Raw genomic sequence first — 22929 nt, forward strand, 5'->3', positions numbered from 1 at the left:
GATCATTTTTAAAAAACACAGCAAGCAAGGGTTACTCCAAGCGGAGTCTCCCTTTTTTTCCAAAAATTGGGCCCCACACACACCCACCCATTCAGTGGCAGCACTTGTGCCCTAGTTGTACACTTCACAGCTAGATTTGCATCAAGCACATTCAAAAATAGGCCATACTTAACCGTCCCCAGGATGACACCGGGGTAGGTAGCAAAGTCCTTTCTGATCCCAGCTCTGTTCATCTTGGATCATTTTTAAAAAACACAGCAAGCAAGGGTTACTCCACGCGGAGTCTCCCTTTTTTCCAAAAATTGGGCCACACAGACACCTTATCAGTGGCAGCACTTGTGCCCTAGTTGGAAACAGGATGTTTTGATTTGCATCAAGCACATTCCAAATCCACAAGCATTTACTCTCCCCAGGATGACACAGGGGTAGTAAATTCCTTGTGGATCCATGACTTGTTCATTTTGATGAACGTTAGTCTGTCCACATTGTCACTGGACAGACGCGTGCGCTTATCTGTCAGCACACACCCAGCAGCACTGAAGACACGTTCAGAGACAACGCTGGCAGCTGGACACGACAAAATCTCCAAGGCGTAACTGGAGAGCTCTGGCCATTTTTCTAGATTTGAAGCCCAAAAGGAGCAAGGCTCCATTTGCAAAGTCATGGCAACGATGTTCATTTGGAGATACTCCTGTATCATCCTCTCCAGCCGTTGACTATGTGTCAGACTTGTTGTCTCTGGTGGCCTTGCAAAGGAGGGTCTAAAAAAATTATGAAAAGATTCCATAAAATTGCTGTTACCAGCACCAGATACGGTCCTACTGGTACGGGTAGACTGTTGAAGATGACGAGACCGTCCCATGTTTGGCAAGTTACAACTGGGAGAATCACTCCCTGCACCTGCACGGTTGTTTGGTGGAAAAGCCGAGCTAAGATCGAGTAACAGCTTCTGCTGATACTCCTGCATACGTGCGTCCCTTTATATGGCTGGAATTATGTCACAAAATTTGGACTTGTACCGGGGATCTAATAGTGTGGCAATCCAGTAGTCATCATCACTTCTAATTTTGACAATACGAGGGTCATGTTGGAGGTAGTGCAACAAGAAGGCACTCATGTGTCTTGCGCAGCCATGCGGACCAAGTCCACGCTGTGTTTGTGGCATAGAGGTGCTACCTGTTCTTTCTTCCTCTGACATCTCCCCCCAACCTCTTTCAACTGAAATTTGACCAAGGTCTCCCTCATCTGCTGAGTCTTCCATGTCCATGGACAGTTCGTCCTCCATTTCTTCATGTTCTCCTGCACCTTCCTCAACATTTCGCCTACTACTATGCGCCCTTGTTGATCCCTGTCCCCCATGGTCCCATGCCTGCTGCGTTGGTGATGATAAAGGTCTGGACCTTGGTGATGTTGTTGTCCCTTGCGCATATGAATCCTCCTGTAGTTCCTCCCCTTCCTGTTGTCCCACCCCCTGACTCCGAATAGTGTTTAGCGTGTGCTCCAGCATGTAAATGACTGGAATTGTCATGCTGATAATGGCATTGTCAGCGCTAAACATATTCGTCGCCATGTCGAAACTGTGCAGAAGGGTGCATGGGTCCTTGATCTGAGACCACTCCATCAGGGTGATCTGCCCCAACTCTGCATCTCGTTGGCCCAGGCTATACGTCATGACGTATTGCACCAGGGCTCGGCGGTGCTGCCACAGTCGCTGTAACATGTGGAGAGTCGAATTCCAGCGTGTCGCCACATCGCATTTCAGGCGATGAACCGGCATGCCGAAAGACTTCTGGAGAGATGCAAGTCGCTCAGCTGTGGCGGTTGAACGGCGGAAGTGAGCAGACAGTTTTCGTGCCCTGGTCAGAAGGCCATCTAGGCCGGGATAGTGTGTTAAGAATTGCTGAACAACAAGGTTCAACACGTGAGCCATACAAGGCACGTGTGTCACCTTGCCCAGGCGAAGGGCCGCACCCAGGTTTGCAGCATTGTCGCACACGGCCTTACCAGGCTGCAGGTTGAGTGGAGACAACCATTTATTAAACTCGGACCGCAGAGCTGACCACAACTCCTCAGCTGTGTGACTCCTATTCCCAAGACATGTCAAGCTAAAGACCGCCTGATGCCGTTGCGCTCTGCTGCCAGCATAGTAAGAGGGGTGCGTGATTCCTTCTGCGCAGTGAGAACGCTGGTGGCCTGACCAGTCAGGCTTGGGGCGGAGGTGGAGGACCCAGATGAGGTGGAGGAGGCAGAAGCAGTGGCGGTACTTGGACAGACAGAGGATTGACACACAAGTCATGGGGACGGCAAGACTTGTGCAGCAGACCCTTCACCATCTATCACCATAGTTACCCAGTGCCCAGTCAGCGACATGTAACGTCCCTGTCCATGCTTACTGGTCCAAGTATCGGTGGTAAAATGCACCCGTTCACACACAGAGTTTCTCAAGGAAGCGGTGATGTTGTGTGCGACATGCTGGTGTAGCGCAGGCACACCTTTCTTAGAGAAGTAGTGGCGACTGGGCATCTGGTACTGGGGCACAGCGACAGACATAAGGTCTCTAAAATCCTGTGTGTCCACCAGGCGGAAAGGCAGCATTTCAGTTGCCAAGAGCTTACAGAGGGATAGAGTCAACCTCTTAGCTTTGTCATGGGTCGGAGGAAGTGGCCTTTTATTTGACCACATCTGAGGGACAGAGATCTGGCTGCTGTGTGTAGACGGTGTTGAGTAGGGTGTCCCTGTAAAAATGCAGGTTTGTGAGGAAAGTGCAGGCGGAGACATGATGTTGCCTTCATCCAACGTTGGTGCTATCGATGTCTGAGAGAGCTGTACACACTCACTTGTTTTCCCTTCCAAACCAACTGACGACCTACCAAGCAAACTGCCTGTTGCGGTTACAGTGGTGGAAAGTGTGCGTGCAAAACCAGGTGTGACAGCTGTCCCCACAGTCCTAGAAGATGAAGAGCGCGCGGATGCACTGGAAGGGGCAGGCCGTGGATGGTTCGCTCCGCTAGGCCGCATTGCAGCACGTTGAGCTTCCCACCGGGACCTATGATATTTAATCATGTGACGATTCATGGAAGAAGTTGTCAAACAGCTGAGGTTTTGACCTCTACTAACAGAATCACGACAAATTTTACACATCACATAATTTGGGCGATCTTTTTCTATGTCAAAAAAGGACTAGGCTAGGCAAGGCTTAGAGGGCATGCGACCTGCTGAGCCCCTTCGACTAGTGCTCAGAGGCAGAGTGGTGGCTGATGATACAGTTGTAGACGTGCTACCAGTGCTCCGACTCTGTCCAGGAAGGCACAAGGTAACTTCGTCGTCGGTTGCATCCTCCTCCACAGCCTCTGTTGACCTCCTCAAGTGCCTGACTGGGGGTTGACAGTAGGTGGGATCTAGAACTTCATCATCAATTGTTGTGTTTGCACTCCCCTCCCCCTCAGACCGAGCCTCTTCTTGCCCTGACCAAATATTTAAGTTGTCATCCCAATCTGGTATCTGCGTCTCATCGTCATCAGTATGTTCCTCATTGTCTATAACCACAGGTGTTACAGTTTGTGACAAAGGGTCAACATTATGCTCAGAAACTTGGTCCTCACTGCCTGAATCAGAGTCACAAAGGTTCTGGGCATCACTGCAGACCATTTCCTTGTCTGTACTCACTGTAGCTTGGGAGCAGACCTCTGATTCCCAGGCTATAGTGTGACTGAACAGCTCTGCAGACTCAGCCATCTCAGTTAAACTATACTGTGCAGGGCTGATGGAGACTTCAGAGCTGGGAGAAAGCAAGTTTGATTGGGATGACAACTCAGAGGACTGGTGTTTTTTGGATGCGGTACTTGAAGTGGCTGAGAGGGCACTTATTGGACCACTTGAGATCCATTCAAGCATTTTCCTTTTTTGGCCATCATCTACCTTTGTTCCTGTTGTTTGTGTCCGTAAAAAAAAGAGCACATCGGATTGTCCACGGTAAGTAGTACACATCTTACTTTTGCTGGTAGATGGTCTATCTTCAGCAGATGATAATGGAGCTTTGCCACCTTCCCCACGGACAAACCCTTTTTTTCCTTTTCCAGCACGCCTCTTCCCCTTTCTACCAGCATCTGTCATTTTGCCACTCATGTTGATTGCGACAAGATTGTGCACTGAAAATGTGGTAGTAAAAATTGAGAGGTGGTGTAGATTGCAGCGGTGGTCTAGCTTTATTAACAGCAGAATAGTAAAGAATAAATATCCCTGACAATGCAACTACGGCCCTTAAACTGGCAGCATAAATTGCTAGTATAATGGGTTAGTTATAATGAGTTGGAGTGTGCAATGAAGGCAGACGTGCTGCAAATGTCTTTGCGCTAGTGGGACTAGACAAAAGTCCAATAGCCACGTTTAGGATGCCACTAAGTTCACTCAGTGTTTGCTAGTATAATGGCTTAGTTATAATGAGTTTGAGTGTGCAATGCAGGCAGACGTGCTGCAAATATCTGTGCACTACTGGGACTATACAGAAGTCCAATAGCCACGTTTAGGATGACACTAGGTACACTCAGTGTTTGCTAGTATAATGGCTTAGTTATAATGAGTTGGAGTGTGCAATGCAGGCAGACGTGCTGCAAATATCTGTGCACTAGTGGGACCATACAGAAGTCCAACAGCCACGTTTAGGATGACACTAAGTTCACTCAGTGTTTGCTAGTATAATGGCTTAGTTATAATGAGTTAGAGTCTGCAATGCAGGCAGACGTGCTGCAAATATCTGTGCACTAGTGGGACTATACAGAAGTCCAATAGCCACGTTTAGGATGACACTAAGTACACTCAGTGTTTGCTAGTATAATGGCTTAGTAACTATCAGTTTGAGTGTGCAATGCAGGCAGACGTGCTGCAAATATCTGTGCACTAGTGGGACTATACAGAAGTCCAACAGCCACGTTTAGGATGACACTAAGTTCACTCAGTGTTTGCTAGTATAATGGCTTAGTAACTATCAGTTTGAGTGTGCAATGCAGGCAGACGTGCTGCAAATATTTTTGCACTACTGGGACTATACAGAAGTCCAATAGCCACGTTTAGGGTGACACTAAGTTCACTCAGTGTTTGCTAGTATAATGGCTTAGTTATAATGAGTTTGAGTGTGCAATGCAGGCAGAGGTGCTGCAAATATCTGTGCACTAGTGGGACTATACAGAAGTCCAATAGCCACGTTTAGGATGACACTAGGTACACTCAGTGTTTGCTAGTATAATGGCTTAGTTATAAAGAGTTGGAGTGTGCAATGCAGGCAGACGTGCTGCAAATATCTGTGCACTAGTGGGACTATACAGAAGTCCAATAGCCACGTTTAGGATGACACTAAGTTCACTCAGTGTTTGCTAGTATAATGGCTTAGTAACAATGAGTTGGAGTGTGCAATGCAGCAGGCAGAGGTGCTGCAAATATCTGTGCACTAGTGGGACTATACAGAAGTCCAATAGCCACGTTTAGGATGCCACTAAGTTCACTCAGTGTTTGCTAGTATAATGGCTTAGTTATAATGAGTTGGAGTGTGCAATGCAGGCAGACGTGCTGCAAATATCTGTGCACTAGTGGGACTATACAGAAGTCCAATAGCCACGTTTAGGATGCCACTAAGTTCACTCAGTGTTTGCTAGTATAATGGCTTAGTTATAATGAGTTGGAGTGTGCAATGCAGGCAGACGTGCTGCAAATATCTGTGCACTAGTGGGACTATACAGAAGTCCAATAGCCACGTTTAGTATGACACTAAGTTCACTCAGTGTTTGCTAGTATAATGGCTTAGTTATAATGAGTTGGAGTGTGCAATGCAGGCAGATGTGCTAGAAATATCTGTGCACTAGTGGGACTATACAGAAGTCCAATAGCCACGTTTAGGATGCCACTAAGTTCACTCAGTGTTTGCTAGTATAATGGCTTAGTTATAATGAGTTGGAGTGTGCAATGCAGGCAGATGTGCTGCAAATATCTGTGCACTAGTGGGACTATACAGAAGTCCAATAGCCACGTTTAGGATGACACTAGGTGCACTCAGTGTTTGGTAGTATAATGGCTTAGTTATAAAGAGTTGGAGTGTGCAATGCAGGCAGAGGTGCTGCAAATATCTGTGCACTAGTGGGACTATACAGAAGTCCAATAGCCACGTTTAGGATGCCACTAAGTTCACTCAGTGTTTGCTAGTATAATGGCTTAGTTATAATGAGTTGGAGTGTGCAATGCAGGCAGACGTGCTGCAAATATCTGTGCACTACTGGGACTATACAGAAGTCCAATAGCCACGTTTAGGATGCCACTAAGTTCACTCAGTGTTTGCTAGTATAATGGCTTAGTTATAATGAGTTGGAGTGTGCAATGCAGGCAGAGGTGCTGCAAATATCTGTGCACTAGTGGGACTATACAGAAGTCCAATAGCCACGTTTAGGATGACACTAGGTACACTCAGTGTTTGCCAGTATAATGGCTTAGTTATAAAGAGTTTGAGTGTGCAATGCAGGCAGAGATGCTGCAAATATCTGTGCACTAGTGGGACTATACAGAAGTCCAATAGCCACGTTTAGGATGCCACTAAGTTCACTCAGTGTTTGCTAGTATAATGGCTTAGTTATAATGAGTTGGAGTGTGCAATGCAGGCAGACGTGCTGCAAATATCTGTGCACTAGTGGGACTATACAGAAGTCCAATAGCCACGTTTAGGATGCCACTAAGTTCACTCAGTGTTTGCTAGTATAATGGCTTAGTTATAATGAGTTGGAGTGTGCAATGCAGGCAGAGGTGCTGCAAATATCTGTGCACTATTGGGACTATACAGAAGTCCAATAGCCAAGTTTACGATGACACTAAGTTCACTCAGTGTTTGCTAGTATAATGGCTTAGTAACAATGAGTTGGAGTGTGCAGAGGACAGGAGGGTACAGTGGCAGGGTTGTGGGTCTCTGGGTAGAGGAATGGAAGCCTGCCTTTCTATCCCTCCTAATGGGGAAATGCAGCGAGGAAATCCTTGACCTTAGCTACACAGACGCTGTCTGTGTTTTCAGGACCTGTCACCTATGGCTCTGACCCTGCCAGTACGAGCCCTTAAAAGGACTGATAGAAAGTGCTCTCCATAAGCTGTCCAGCGCTGTGTATGGAGCGTATACAGAAGTATCGGCGATAGGACTCAGGACGGAGCTGCGCCAGTGATGTCTGACACCAAGGACGCAGAAGGCAGATAATGGCGTGCTGGAGGAAAATGTCCGTTTTTATAATGCAGGGACATGTGACATGGACATCCTATCACACATGCCGTTGCTTCTCTGGCTAAAAGTACACTTAGCTGTTTGTGTGTCTGGGATTGGCTGACATGCTGGCCCGCCCCACTCCACGCGCGCGCTTAGGGAAGGAAGACAAGGAAAAAAAAAAAATGGCGATCGCCATTATCCATACAGCAGTGATCTGAATGCACTGTTCCCGCACACTATACACTGAAATTTCATAATAGTGTGAGTCACAGAGTGACTTACACTATTACAGCGGAAAGCCAGCTAGGAATTAGCTGTTTTTTTGCTGCTAGAACCGTTCTCGAACGTATCTAGAACTAACGAGCTTTTGCAAAAAAGCTCGAGTTCTAGTTCGATCTAGAACAGCCCCCAAAATCATTCGAGCCGCGAACTGTAGAACCACGAACCTAGAACCGCGCTCAACTCTAATCATTACCGATGTCGCAACGTCTAAAGCCCACCTAAGTACCCTGCCCCGTCTTTTACTTCACCTCTGGCGTTTTCATCTAGGTTTGGTGCCACTCTGGTGCAAGAACTCCATCTTACCCCTTAAATTCTGACTCAATGCAACTCTATGAGAGGCAGAGCACGACTGTTATAGAATTGTATAGAAAATTGAATATTAAAAAGTAACTCAATCAATGTTTGGTGACAAACGCAGTAGGATATATGATGGCTGGTAAATAATATGATGATAATTTTAATATGGGATGAAAATGTCCATATGTAATGGTAAACATATGGTAATGTGGTAATAGGGTATGAAAATGTCCACATGTAGTGGTAAACAGCTCAAAATTAAAATATGAAACTATTATGTTCATTTTCAAGATCTTAGCCCAATATGTAGTAGGTTTATTAATAATCTAATATATAAAGCTGAGTTTGTGTGTGTTTGTGTGTGTGTGTGTGTGTGTATGTCCGCTAAAGGAATTCGCACCATTGCATTTACAATCACGAAATTTTGCACAGACATCCTATGTGACTCAGGGAACATCATAGACTGTGTTTTGACCGGAAAATTTAACCCCGTGCTTTACAGTTACTCTCCAAAATACTTTGCTCTATTAAAGTGAATGGAATTGGGAGCTACAGGCTATTAAAAGGAGCCGTAATTGGTTGCTATAGGAACAAAATAAATTGTTAATATAAGAAGCTTATGTGTGAGGCAATATGATGTCGGTGGGGAGACAGATAGAGAGAGACAGAAAGAGACAGAGACAGACAGAGACAGACAGAGAGAGGGAGACAGGGAAAGAGAGACAGACAGGGAAAGAGACAGAGAGAGAGAGAGAGAGAGAGACAGTCAAAGAGACAGACAAAGGCAGCCAGACACAGACTGACACAGACTGACACAGACAGACAGGGAAAGAGACAGGCAGATAGGAAAAGAGACAAAAAGAGAGACAGACAGAGACAAAAAGGGAAAGAGACAGACAGACAGGAAAAGAGACAAAAACAGGGAAAGAGACAGGAAAAAGACAGGGAAAGAGACAGAGATGGGGAAAGAGACAGATGGGGAAAGAGACAGATGGGGAAAGAGACAGACGGGGAAAGAGACAGACAGACAGGGAAAGAGACAGACAGACAGGGAAAGAGACAGACAGACAGGAAAAGAGACAGACAGATAGGAAAAGAGACAGACAGACAGGGAAACAGACAGACAGACAGGGAAACAGACATACAGGGAAAGAGACAGGGAAAGAGACAAAAACAGGGAAAGAGACAGACAAGGAAAGAGACGGGGAAAGAGACAGAGACGGGGAAAGAGACAGAGACGGGGAAAGAGACAGAGACGGGGAAGGAGACAGAGACTGGGAAAGAGACAGACGGGGAATAAGATGGATGAGGAAAGAGACAGACGAAGAAACAGACAGATGAAGAAAGAGACAGACGGGGAAAGAGACAGACGGGGAAAGAGACAGACGGGGAAAGAGACAGACGGGAAAAGAAACAGACGGGGAAAGAGACTGACTGACAGACAGACACAGAGATAGAGAGAGACGGACAGACACAGAGATAGAGATAGACAGACAGATAGACTGATACAAAGACAGAGAGATAGACACAGACAGACATGGATAGAGAGAGACACACATAGAGACAGACCAACAGACAGAGACAGAAAGGGAAAAGTACGGACAGACACACAGAGACAGATAGGGAAAGAGACAGAAAGACAGACATAGAGACAGACAGAGAGACAGACAGACACACAGAAAGAGACAAACAGACAGAGACAGACAGACACAGACAAAGACAGAAAGACAGACACAGACAGACAGAGACTGGGAGACAGACAGACAGACAGACAGTTACTATCCCGGGAAACACCAGGGTACTACAGCTAGTAATAATAATAATAATAATAATAATAATAATAATTATAATAATAATAATAATAGCACATCCCTCCACTTAGACATGTAGCCTAGTTCTCCTGATGTGGCCATGTCTCTTACCGCATGTGCAGGGCATTGCAGCTTAGGTATCCATGGTTACATCCACTCATATAGTGACAATTAGTTAGTTGCTCGAGGACACCTAAGCTGCTGCAATGCCCATGAGGTAAAAGACATGGTTACATCAGGAGAACAATTCTACATTTTTAATTGTAGGTATTTGCTAATATTATTATTATTATTACACCTACTACATATTGGGTTAGGATCTTGGAAATGGGAATAACTCTTTAAGTTATTGTCATAAATTCTGTGGATGGGTAAGAACAACATTCATGGTTTCTTAGAACACCTTTTAAACTTTTAATTTTCTTAGACATCCATACTGATGTGTAAGTATTGTAATAAATACTGTAACACATCATACTAATGGTAAAGGCTGCACCAACAAAACATATGCCGTTTAACCCCTTTACGACCGGCCGATTTTGCGCTTGACGATTTGTTTTCCGAGATACTTAACTTTTTTATTTTTTGGTCAATATGGTCATGTGAGGGCTCGTTTTTTGCAGAACGAGCTGTACTTTTAAATGAAACTATGAATTTTACCAAATAGTGTACTGCAAAACGGCAAAAAATTTCCACATGCGAAAAATTGCAAAAAAAGTGCAATAGCACTATTGTTTTTGAGATATTTTATTCACTGTGTTCACTATATGGTAAAACTGATATGTAAGTGTGATGCCTGAGGTCATTGTGAGTTTGTTGACACAAAACATGTATATATTTACTTTTATCTAAGGGGTTAAAAAAAATAAGAAGTTTTTCTGAAAAAAGTGGTGTACGTTTTACACCATATACCACGACCGTAGCGTTCTCATTTTTCAGGATCTATGGCTCAGTGACAGCTTAGTGTTTGTGTCTCAATCTGACATTTTTAATGGTACTATTTTTGCACAGAGGATACGTTTTGATCGCCTGTTATTGCATTTAGCGCAAAAAAACCCTGTGCTACCATGACAACCACCAGAAGTCATGTGATCACGTCACGAGACTTCTGGTTTTGGCGTTATGTAAACGTTTACCGCGATCACGATTATAATGGTGCTGTCACTTATTTACAGCGCCAGTTAAGGGGTTAAACGGCACAGGCCGATAACAATTCAGCTCGTGCCTAGCAGGCTCACATCTCAGCTGTATAAATCAGCTGAGATGTTCGCCGATCTCCCGCTCCTGCCGCCGGCAGCAGCGGGAGATTAACCCTATGACCACTAGGACGTAATTTTACCACCCGCGGTCTTTGAGGGGTTAATATTGTATTTCATTCCTATAACTGTAAGCTATTAAGCATTGACCCTTGAGTATAATTGTGTATTTTACCCTTAAAAAATAATATAATGCATAATTAGTCTCCTTTGCAGATGTAAAAGTTTGCAATAATAAAGGCACACAATTTATTTACATTTTAACTAAATCACCCAATACAAAAAATAACAACTGCAGGCCATTGACATTTCCCTGTTTAGTTAGCAACATTTTTCAAACTTAAATTGCCAAAATAGAAATGAATGATAAAATAAAGTAATTAATCTTTAAAATATTTCTTCTAAATTTACAATATATATACATATATATGTATGCGTATATGTATATACATATAATTACATACATATATATACAATACATATATATATATATATATATATATATATATATATATAATTTTTATTTATTTTTTAAATGAGCTTATATTATATATTGATCTATCTTTAGATTTATGTCATTTTTTAAAGTCACTGTTCTTTTATTGCTTTAAGATGAAAAGAAAGCTAAAGTCTCTTTGACAGAGAAAACGCTAAAGACAGAAGTAAAGGTAAAAACATCTGAATCAAAGGCACCTAAAGCCATAAAGGAAACAAAAATAGAAGAAAGTAAAGCAAAGCCAAAAAGCAAGGAAGAAGTGAAGGTGGGAACCAAAGTTGAGTCACAAGGTAAATAGCCAAATGAATACTGATGAAGACCTTCCAGAGGTAACAAGTTGGAATCATATAATAAATTGTAAAAGAAGTGAAAGACTCCAAAAAAAATAAAATAATGTGTAGCCAATGATTTCCAAATGTATTGATTTCATATTAGAAAACATATCGTATCAAAGGATGAATTTAACATTATTAAAACTATTAAACAAGGAAATCCTACCAGCAGTTCATATGATATTGTGTTGATTGTAAGGTTTCCAGTACATTCTCAAAAGCAGTGTTTTAGGTTAAAGAAGTTATCCACTACTTTTACATTGATGGCCTGTCTTTAGCAGAGGTCATCAATGTCTGATCGTCTGGGGTCTGGCATCCTGCACCCCCACCGACCAGCTATTCCCGCTGCTGGCAGTAGCAGCAGTAAGCTGGAAATGCCCAGTTTTGGCCCAGTCGACTGATAGCAGCCGCGGCCGGTTACTACATATCTGCCTCTGATTTAAATCAACAAGAGGCAGGTGTGCAGTATCCAAATGGCGGCCACTATCAGAAGATGAGGTAGCTGTGGAGCTGTGGAACTGAGCGATTCCGCCTGCATGCTGCCACTGGGGCACCAGAAGCAGCTGTTTGGCGAGGCTGCGGGGTGTTGCTGCCTGACAAAACAGACATTAATCACCATCGAGAAGGTACTGGAAGCCCCAACAACAACATAATATCACAATAACTGCTAGTATATATATATATATATATATGTATATATATATAAACTTATATAATTTTTGAGAAAGCCTAACGGTAAATTGTACTCTACATGATTATCATTAATGAGTGTTCTAGAAATGCTAATTTCATGATATTCGAGCAGTGTAAACAGGCTGCCGATCACCTGCTAAGTGTCTACTGGCTTGATGTTTCGGTTTGCCTAGAATGCATTCTTTCTGGCAACACATTGTCAGGACGCTATGCAGTATAAGCACTCAGAACGATGTATTACTGATCAATCTGTGTGCATATTAAATATACTCTGCCTGTCTAAACAGTTTATCAAGCAACTGCTGATCAGTAAACATATAGCAGATCAAGTACTTTAAACCTGGCGTAATAATATACCGTATTTTTCGTTTTATAAGACGCACCTGATTATAAGACGCACCGCCAAATTTGGTGAAGGAAAAGAGATTTTTTTTTTTTTAATTTTAAATGGGGTCCATCTTATAATGCCAGTGTCCGTCTAACAAATCATATAGGGAATATGTCCCTCATAGCCCCCATCCTAAAATTAGTCCCCCTTAATCTGGATATGGCCCCCTTATATAGAATATAGCCCCCTTGTGCTGGGACACGTCCCCCTGTTCTACCCATGGCCCCTATAGATGGCACACCTCCCCTGTGTTTGATATGGCCCCCATACTGCTGCCCATAGCCACTATAGATGGCACATCTCTCCTGTGTTTGATATGGCCCCCATACTGCTGCCTATGGACACTATAGATGGCACATCTCCCCTGTTAGATATGGCCCCCATACTGATGCCCATGGCCATTATAGATGGCACATCTCCCCTGTGTTTGATATGGCCCCCATACTGCTGCCCATGGCCACTATAGATGGCACACCTATCCTGTGTTAGATATGCCCCCAATACTGCTGCCCATAATAAAATAAAACACTTTCCTTACCTTCTCAGCACTGTAATCCCTGTGTCTCCCTCAGTGGGGTTGAGCTCCGGCTTCCTCCACTTCCTGGTTCTTGCTGCTGGTCATGTGATCGGCACAGCAGAGTGATATCATCTCTGCGTGCCTGATCACAGACAGCAGCAGCAGGAGACTGAGAGATCAGTGCTGGAGGTTAGTAAAGCTTTTTTATTTACTATGGGCAGCAGTATGGGGGCCATATCTAACACAGGGGGGATCATGTGCGATCAAAGGGAGCACAGGCAGATACAATATGCCCCACTGCCCCAGCCCATCAGCGTGATGCGGTTTCAGCACCACGCTGATGGACAGCGGCTGTGCATATTATATGAGCGGGACCAGGAGATCTAACGCTGCCGCCCGCAGCTTCACCAGCTCCCAGCACCGCTCCAGAGCGGACCCTGCAGTGTGTATATATATATATATATATAGATATATATATCTATATATATATATACACCCCCCCGTATATTCGGTTTATAAGACGCACCCCCTACTTTCCCCCAAAATTCGGGGGAACAAAAGTGCGTCTTATAAAGCGAAAAATACGGTACATTTTTTATCTTTGTATCTATTAGTCTAGGTATCTGATATTCCAGCATATATTTTTGGCACTTAAGCGGGCTTTACACGCTACGACATCGCTAATGCGGAGTCGTTGGGGTCACGGAATTCGTGACGCACATCCGGCCGCATTAGCGATGCCGTTGCGTGTGACATCGATTAGCGATTTTGCATCGTTGCAAAACAGTGCAAAATCGCTAATCGGCGACACGGGGGTCCATTCCCAATTATCGTTACTTCATCAGTAACGAGGTTGTTCGTCGTTCCTGCGGCAGCACACATCGCTGCGTGTGACGCCGCAGGAGCGAGGAAACTCTCCCTACCTGCCTCCCGGCCGCTATGCGGAAGGAAGGAGGTGGGCGGGATGTTACGTCCCGCTCATCTCCGCCCCTCCGCTGCGATTGGGCGCCAGTTCAGTGACGTCGCTGTGATGCCGCATGGACCGCCCCCTTAGAAAGGAGGCGGTTCGCCCGTCACAGCGACGTCGCCGGACAGGTAAGTATGTGTGACGGCTGTGGGCGATGTTGTGCGGCACGGGCAGCGATATGCCCGTGTCGCGCAACAGATGGGGGCGGGTACCCACACTAGCGATATCGGGACCGATATCGCAGTGGGTAAAGTAGCCTTAAGGCTAAGCAGAGATAAACCAGTAGCTAAAACCCTATCATATGTGATTTTTTTACATTGTCATCATATTGTTTCTTACAGATAATACAAGTCATATTTAGAATGAACTCTTGATTGATTTTACATAATGACTAGCTGTATATTGTTTTGTAAAAAAGAAAATCCAAAAACAAAATATAGAGAGGGAGTTGGGGTATAAACAAAGACTGAATGTAAAACCAGACATCTAATGGAAGAGTAAAGGATTTTCCCACAATTTATAAACCTGTCCACTGATCCCACTGCTGGGACCCTGGCAATAAAGAGAATGGAGGGTACCTAGCTTCACCGTACAACTTCAACCTCCAGCCCTTCTAATTTTTCAGGATAAACATTCCATTTTCTTGATAAAGTTGCTCAAATAATAAAATCAGGTTATTGCTTTCTTTTTTTAATGCTTTCAATGCAGCAAATTTGGGGAAGAAATTTCAGCACCTGCACCATTCATCTGAATGGGGCTTTCACAATAGCATGGAATATTTTTTTCTCACTTGTAGAAATACTAATATATCTGACACCAGTAAATAGTTAAACTAAAGCCTCCTATATACAGCAGATAGATGTCAGACGAATGATCATTCAGTTGATAGGTAAGTCTCCCGAATTCTCCATAATCACAAATGCTTGTCTGAGCAGTCTATGTGTTCTCTATGAGAGCACTTATCAGAACACACCAGTGCCTTATCCCTAAAATAAAAAGATTATTCATCAGAAAAACTATGCGTTTGATCCTTCTCTTCCACAAAATAACAAGTTGGGGGAAAATCGCAAGGTCTACTATACACAGGCTGTTGTCACGGATATCCATGGGTTCAACCAATATTAGTCTAATCTGTATAATAGCCCCACAGGTTGTAATCTGATTTGTTGCTTAATGGAAACCTTGATATTTTTTATTTTTGCAAGTTACAAGGCATTGTTTGAACTTGGGTAGTTGAAGTATGCATCGTGTAAATAATAGATTGTAAAAATACACACATAATGGAGCCACACAAAATGTAAATAATAATACTAAATAAACAATGGTAATGATTCATCATTGCCTTAATGCCTATCCTTTTTTTCTTGTTTTGTGTGTTTGCCCTCTTTTTTGTTTGCACCTAATTCATTTTTCCATTTGCACCATTTTTGAAGACTAGTTTATATGTAATTCTCTTTTTTATCCACTTTGGTATTTTAATCCCTTCACCTATGGGCAATTTTGTTTTTTTTTATTTTGTTTTTTTTCCACACAGTCTTTCAGGAGCCATAACTTTTTCTCTAGCCATGTAGCTGTTTGAGGGCTTGCTTTTTATGTGACGAGTTATAATTTTGAATGACACCATTCACTCTGCCATGTAATGTACTGAAAACAAATTCCAAGTGGGGTGAAATTGCAAAAAAAAGCTTGGTAACCATGTGGGGTAGGTGTCCGACTCCCACCAACCTGATACTCATGAGTATTATCAACTACTGGATGACCTTTTGACAACTTTGTTGCATTTTTTTCACCTTCGATCTGGGTTCTTTTGTGTGAAAAAGTAATAGGGCCAATGTTGTCTGTAAATAAATAGCAAAATATTTATTTATACCCATAAAAAAAGAAGTAATAGCTATTAGTGGGGACCTCAAATGAACAACATATTAAATACTAAGGCAGAAACTATTTAAAGAGAACCTGTGACCAGTTTTTTCCTATATAAACTGAATATTATATATAAGTTGGCAGGCTGCTCTGTATTACATAAAAAAACATTTTTTATGATATTCCCCTGCAGGGCAGTCCGGTCTGATGGGCACCGCCTCTTCCCTGCTTGCGATCGCCATCCTCCTTCCCTGCTTTTTGTATATTACTTGTCCTACATCATCTGCACAGTGTCCTCCATTGCGCTTCTGCACATGCACACTTCTCTCTGCCCTGTTGAAAGCAGAGCAAATTACTTTAATGTGCAAGTCCGGGGAAAGGTCAAAGACCGCCCGTAGATGTGCATTATAGTACTTTGCTTTGCCCTGAGAAGGGAAGAGAGAAGTGTTTGTGCACATAGGCACAATGGAGGACACTGTGTGGATGACATAGATTGGGTAATCCGCATAAAGCAGGAAAAGAGGATAGCGATTGCAAACAGAGAGCAAGCACCAGATCAAGACCAGCGATGCCCATCGGACCAGACAACCCCAAAGGGGAGTATAATAAAAGGTCTTTTGTATGTTATACAGATCAGCTTGAGGAGTTATATGTAGTATTCTAGAATGGTATATTAGGGCTTACTGTTGGTGGCTGTTGTTTATATGGGAAAAACCTGGTAACACAAGTTGTCTTTAATGATTATGATGCCTCTACTATTCCTGTTATGAGCTGTATGGATGTTTCCTTTTTCCATGAAGAAACTTTTTCTAAGACCTTCTTGCATTCATAGGGTATGGAGCTTTCATTCTTTTCTTTTACGGCATGCTGTAGCTAATCAATGAATGTGTGAGTTGTATTGTAACCAGACAAAAAGACCTTTGTACTTCCCAAATCACTTTGTTTTGAGAGCATTTTGTTTTTAAATATACTGAACAAAAAAATAAGCACTATACTTTTATTTTTGCTTCTACTTTTCTTTAGCTGAACTGAAAGATCTAAGACTTTTTTTATGTACACAAAAGGCCCTATTCTCTCAAATATTGTTCACAAATCTGTGTTAGTGAGCACTTCTCCTTTGCCAAGATTATCCATCCACCTCACACATGTGGCATATCAAGATCCTGATTAGGCAGCATGATTCTTGCACAGGTGTGCCTTAGGCTGGCCACAATAAAAGGCCACTCTAATGGGTCCGCCATGGTATGTGGTGGTACCATGGTGGACCCATTATAAAGCACGAAAGTGCTTAACTAGCCACCTTATGAAGGATACACCTACTTTTGCCATTCCGATAGGGGCTCTATTGGTCCCATAAGTCCTTATAGATACACTTCTTAGAGGATATACGTGTTATATCCAGTTTGAGACAACACCTTCTTCATCATCAGATTTTTCTCCAATTTTCTTACAATTTTTATCCCCTTTTTGGCATTGACATTTTGTGCAGCAGTCTCCAGTGTGCCTACACAAGAGTTGTGCCTGCCACATCCTAACCAACCCAGGTGAGCCTCTCCAACAATCATCTGTTTCCCTCTGTTTCTTGCTGATCCTCACTAGGACAGTGTCTCTGTGTCTTTTTTTTTCTTGATTTGATTCAGGATCACTAATATACATTAAAAAATATGGTTATTTATTGCCCATGTTAATCTAATCTAATATTAGTTCTTAAAAATTGCCCCTTACACTCAGCAGCTTAGTGATTTGTATATTCTAGTAGGACCTCTAACATTGCAAAAATAATTATGTAAAATTTACAGTTATGCTACTTATGGATATTGTCATTACACAACATACCAATTTGTATAGCTTGTAATCATTGTACTGTATGCATTTGTGTTTCTTGTTGATCATAAGCCATCTTCATGTATCCTTTTTGTTGATTGGTCTTCTTTTCCTTTTTGTTCTGTTAGATCAGTATCAGTTCTGTCGCTATGTGGTTGACATGTATGCTCACGGGGATTTATACACAGGTATTTCAAAAAGTCTTTGTGCGCTAGCTTCATATTCTATGCTTTTCCGAAAGGATCAACTTACCTTCAGATTTAATTCCTTGTGGATAAACTCCTATCACAGAGAAAACTCTGTAATAAAGACAAGAACTTGCAGCTAATTATGTCTAAATCTAGCCAGATAGCAGTTTTGAAAAATTCTTATTAATGGGCTTTACCTGCCATACAAGTCTAATTAAAAAACTCATGTGCAGTGATAAGTTTTCTATTTTACAATCAGCATTCTCTCATACTGCACATTATGGTGTAACAAATCATTCCGGTCAATTGGAACAATGCTTCCTCTAATTAGTCTCGTCTTGCTCCGAGAGAACTTTCTGTGTTATCCATCTTTTATCCACAAGAATAAAACAGTTTCTTTTACTTTTACTAATAGTTGATATACCATATTGTGCTCCACATAAAGCATAAAATGGCTGTGCATGCGAATGAGCCTAATAGAATATTCAAAAAATCAATGTATAATAAAATGGATACACGTAGCAGAAATAAATTTCCCATTTTTAATTTTCACAACTTTTTGTATGCATTGTGATAGCATTCTAAGTTAATATAATGCAGTGTCTAAAACTATTTATTAGCAGAAGGAAGTCCCTCTACAGTCATGGCCAAACGTTTTGAGAATGCTACAAATATTAATTTTTACAACGTCTACAGCTTAAGTTTTTCTAATGGCAATTTGCATATACTCCAGAATGTCATAAAGAGTGATCAGCTTAGCAGCAATTACTTGCAAAGTCAATATTGGCTAAGAAAATGAACTTTAACCCCCAAAACACATTTCAACATCATTGCATTCCTGCCTTAAAAGGAGTAGCTAACATTGTTTTAGTGATTGTTCCATTAACACAGGTGTGGGTGTTGATGAGGACAGGGCTGGCGATCAATCAGTCATGATTAAGTAAGAATGACACCACTGGACACTTTAAAAGGAGGCTGGTGCTTGGTATCATTGTTTCTCTTCAGTTAACCATGGTTATCTCTAAAGAAACATGTGCAGCCATCATTGCTCTGCACAAAAATGGTCTAACAGGGAAGAGTATCGCAGCTACAAAGATTGCACCTCAGTCAACAATCTATTGCATCATCAAGAACTTCAAGGAGAGACCTTCCATTGTTGCCAAAAAGGCTCCAGGGCACCCAAGAAGGACCAGCAAATGCCAGGACCGTATCTTAAAACGGTTTCAGCTGCGGGATCGGACTACCAGCAGTGCCAAGCTAGCTCAGCAATAGCAGCAGGCTGGTGTGAGTGCTTCTGCACGCACTGTGAGGCCGAGACTGCTTGAGCAAGGCCTGGTTTCAAGGAGAGTAGCAAAGAAGCCACTTCTCTCCAGAAAAAACATCAGGGACCGACTGATATTCTGCAAAAGGTACAGGGAGTGGACTGCTGAGGACTGGGGTAAAGTCATTTTCTCAGATGAATCCCCTTTTTGATTGTTTGGGACATCTGGAAAACAGCTTATTAGTAGAAGAAGAGGTGAGCGCTACCACCAGTCTTGTCTCATGCCAACTCTTAAGCATCCTGAAACGATTCATGTGTGGGGTTGCTTCTCAGCCAAGGGAATCAGCTCACTCACAGTCTTGCCTAAAAACACAGCCATGAATAAAGAATAGTACCAGAATGTCCTCCAATAGCAACTTCTCCAAACTGTCCAAGAGCAGTTTGGCGCCCAGCAATGCCTTTTCCAGCATGATGGAGCACCTTGCCATAAAGCAAATGTGATCACTAAATGGCTCATGGAACAAAACATAGAGATTTTATGTCCATGGCCTGGAAACTCCCCAGATCTTAATCCCATTGAGAACTTGTGGGCAATCATCAAGAGACGGGTGGACAAACAAAAACCAACAAATTCTGGCAAAATGCAAGCATTGCTTATGCAAGAATGGACAGCTATCAGTCAGGATTTGATCCAGAAGTTGATTGAGAGCATGCCAGGGAGAATTGCAGAGGTCCTGAAGAAGAAGGGTCAACACTGCAAATATTGACTTGCTGCATTAACTCATTCTAACTGTCAATATAACCTTTTGGTACTCATAATATGATTGCAATTATATTTCTGTATGTGATGTAAACATCAGACAAACACAATTAAAAACCAGAGGGCAACAGATCATGTGAAAATATAATTTTGGTGTCATTCTCAAAACTTTTGGCCATGACTGTAGGTAGCGAAAAATTATAAATTAGGCCACTCACTTCATGTCCCATTTTTAGTAGAGATGAGCAAATCTTTTTTAAATTAAAATTTGCTAACTTTGATGATTTGTAGTTTAAAAATCTGATTTGTGGCAAATTACAAGTACTTCAATTGCCCTCAAAAAATTGTGATTAACCCAGGACTGTATCCAACTAATTTTAATCTCCTTAATGTAAACTCGTCATTAGTACAATTAAAATGACCCAATATAAATTGCTTGGACAAATAAATGGTAATTTTTCGCACTGCTGTCTTGTCACAAACTATATGTCATGTTTCTTTAGGGTTTATGGCTTTCTAATCTTATCTCTATTGCTAATTTGTTAATTGTAACATCCTCCCATTATCCAGATTCATCCAAAAATGGCTGCTACATTCCCTGCCTCAGCTTTCATTCAAGCTATGATAGCCCATCCTTTCTAGTCATGCTATACCATGTGATGTGAATGCATTTGGAAAATTACCCAAATTGAATCACTAATTGTTTGAATTCATTGGGTGCACTTAAGGCCCAGTCATACACAACAACTTACCAGCAATCCCGTAAATATGACCTGATAAGGATCGCTGGTAAGTCGCTGGTGAGATGTCAAACAGTCAGACCTTACCAACGATGCAGTAACGATGCAGGTCGCAGTAGCGACCTGTATAACGATCTCGGCAGTCATTGGGACCCTGTCACACAGTGTCAAACAAAGCGATGTGTCCTGCCCAGCAGGACATCGCCTTTGAAGAAAATGGTCCGGATCATTCGGCAACAACTAGAGACCTCACAACAGGGGCCTAATCGCTAGTAGGTGTCACACATAACGAGATCGCTGGTGAGATTGCTACTGTGTCACAGAAACTGTGACTCAGCAACGATTTTGTTAGGGATCTCGTGTGTGACGGGGCCTTTAGTTTTCATGAATTTCAACAGATGCAATTTGCAATCAATTGATTTGCTAATTTATAATTATTAGGTAAATAAATATAGGTCATTCAATTTTGAAAATGAAAAGAAATTTGGGTTATTATAATAATGATCTGAACAACTTTAGTTTATCAACTGAGTTTCATTGTATCCAACTGACAATATTTGTAAAGCACACGGTATGACAATAAACCACCAGATGGGTTAGAAAGAAAAGCTGTCTACATAAAGTGTATGTGTTAAATGCTATTCTGGTGATCAGAACTACAACCACTGAGATTTCTTGTGTTCCAGGAGATAAAAATAAGAAATTAATTCAAATTATAAGCTTTAGTTCTCACTCGCCCTGCTTGGTCAGTAAGAGGTGCTTAAAGGACTTATAATATGCAGTAATCTTTCCAACCATGTTTAATACGAATAAAGTGCCTGATAAATCTTTTAATAAGTACAATCCTCATCTTTATGACACAATTTTTAGAACATATGTTCAGTGGTAGCGACATATGTTTTATAAATTTAAATGACAGACAAGTGCCAGTTTCATTTACTGAAACTGCTAAAAATAATAACTTTTAATTATGTGTAATTCATTTTATCAACTATAGATATATAAACTAGAGATTTGCGAATTAGTTTGCGGTCAATTGAAATTGCCTTAGATTTTACAAAAAAAAGCAGATTTTCCTGAATCCAATATTTTTTAATCACTTTGTGCAAATTTAGCAAAATATGAGGGTCTGCTGATAAGTCTTTGGCTTTACCCAGAAAGAAACGAGATAGGATGATGAAACTTTATATTTATTCCACATAAGACCACTTTACACGCTGCGACATTGCACCCACCCCCATCGTTTGTGCGTCACGGATAATCGCTGCCTGTGGCAAAAAATATTGCCGGTACGCGTCACACCAACTTACCTTCCTAACGCTGTCGCTGTGAAAAACCTCTTTTTTAAGGGGGAGGTTCCTGCGGCGTCACAGCAACGTCACACAGCAGCCCACCAATAGAAACGGAGGAGCAGAGAGTGGCCGCATTAACGACATGCCCACCTCGTTGCCGGAGGATGCAGGAACGCTGTTGTTTGTCGTTCCCAGGGTGTCACACATAGCAATGTGTGCTGCCTCGTGAAAGACGAACAATCTGCGTCCAAAATGAACAACGATATTTGGGAAATGAACGACGAGTCAACGATCAATGATTTGGTGAGTATTTCTGATTGTTAGCTGACGCTCGTAGGTGTCACATGCAACAACGACGCTAACGACGCTGGATGTGCATCACGAATTCCGTGACCCCAGCAATATCTCGTTAGCAATATCGTTGTGTGTAAAGCGGCCTATACTCTCCACTAATATCAACACACTTCTTATATCAGTATTCCAAGTTCTGTAAGTCTAGCAAAAAGAAGGATTTCGGTTGTGCCTCAAACCAGGCATCCATAGCAGTCATGACATCAGAAATGGTGTGACATTTGGTACCCTTGAGGTGTTAATTTAGGTTTGGAAACAGATGATAGTCGGATGGAGCTACATTTGGTGAATAAGGTGGATGGTTAACCAGCTGGAAGCCCAGCTCTGCCAGATTTGCCGTGGTCGCTTGTGCAGTGTAAGCGGAGGCATTGTCTTGCATTAAT

At 42.3% G+C, this 22929-nt stretch overlaps 1 protein-coding gene across 50 annotated transcripts in view; it reads left to right on the top strand.

Annotated features, from left to right (window-relative positions):
• TRDN (triadin) overlaps positions 1–22929 on the top strand; it is a 1152170-nt gene that overhangs the window by 313286 nt on the left and 815955 nt on the right. For all 50 annotated transcript variants that reach the window (XM_075339946.1, XM_075339974.1, XM_075339964.1 and 47 more), the window contains 2 exons: positions 11487–11660; positions 18083–18142. In XM_075339946.1, coding sequence (XP_075196061.1) covers positions 11487–11660; positions 18083–18142 — 234 coding nt within the window. The remainder of the gene's footprint in view (positions 1–11486; positions 11661–18082; positions 18143–22929) is intronic.

The sequence above is a fragment of the Anomaloglossus baeobatrachus genome, chromosome 3 (genome assembly GCF_048569485.1).
Source record: "Anomaloglossus baeobatrachus isolate aAnoBae1 chromosome 3, aAnoBae1.hap1, whole genome shotgun sequence".
NCBI classification, from domain to species: Eukaryota; Metazoa; Chordata; class Amphibia; order Anura; family Aromobatidae; genus Anomaloglossus; species Anomaloglossus baeobatrachus.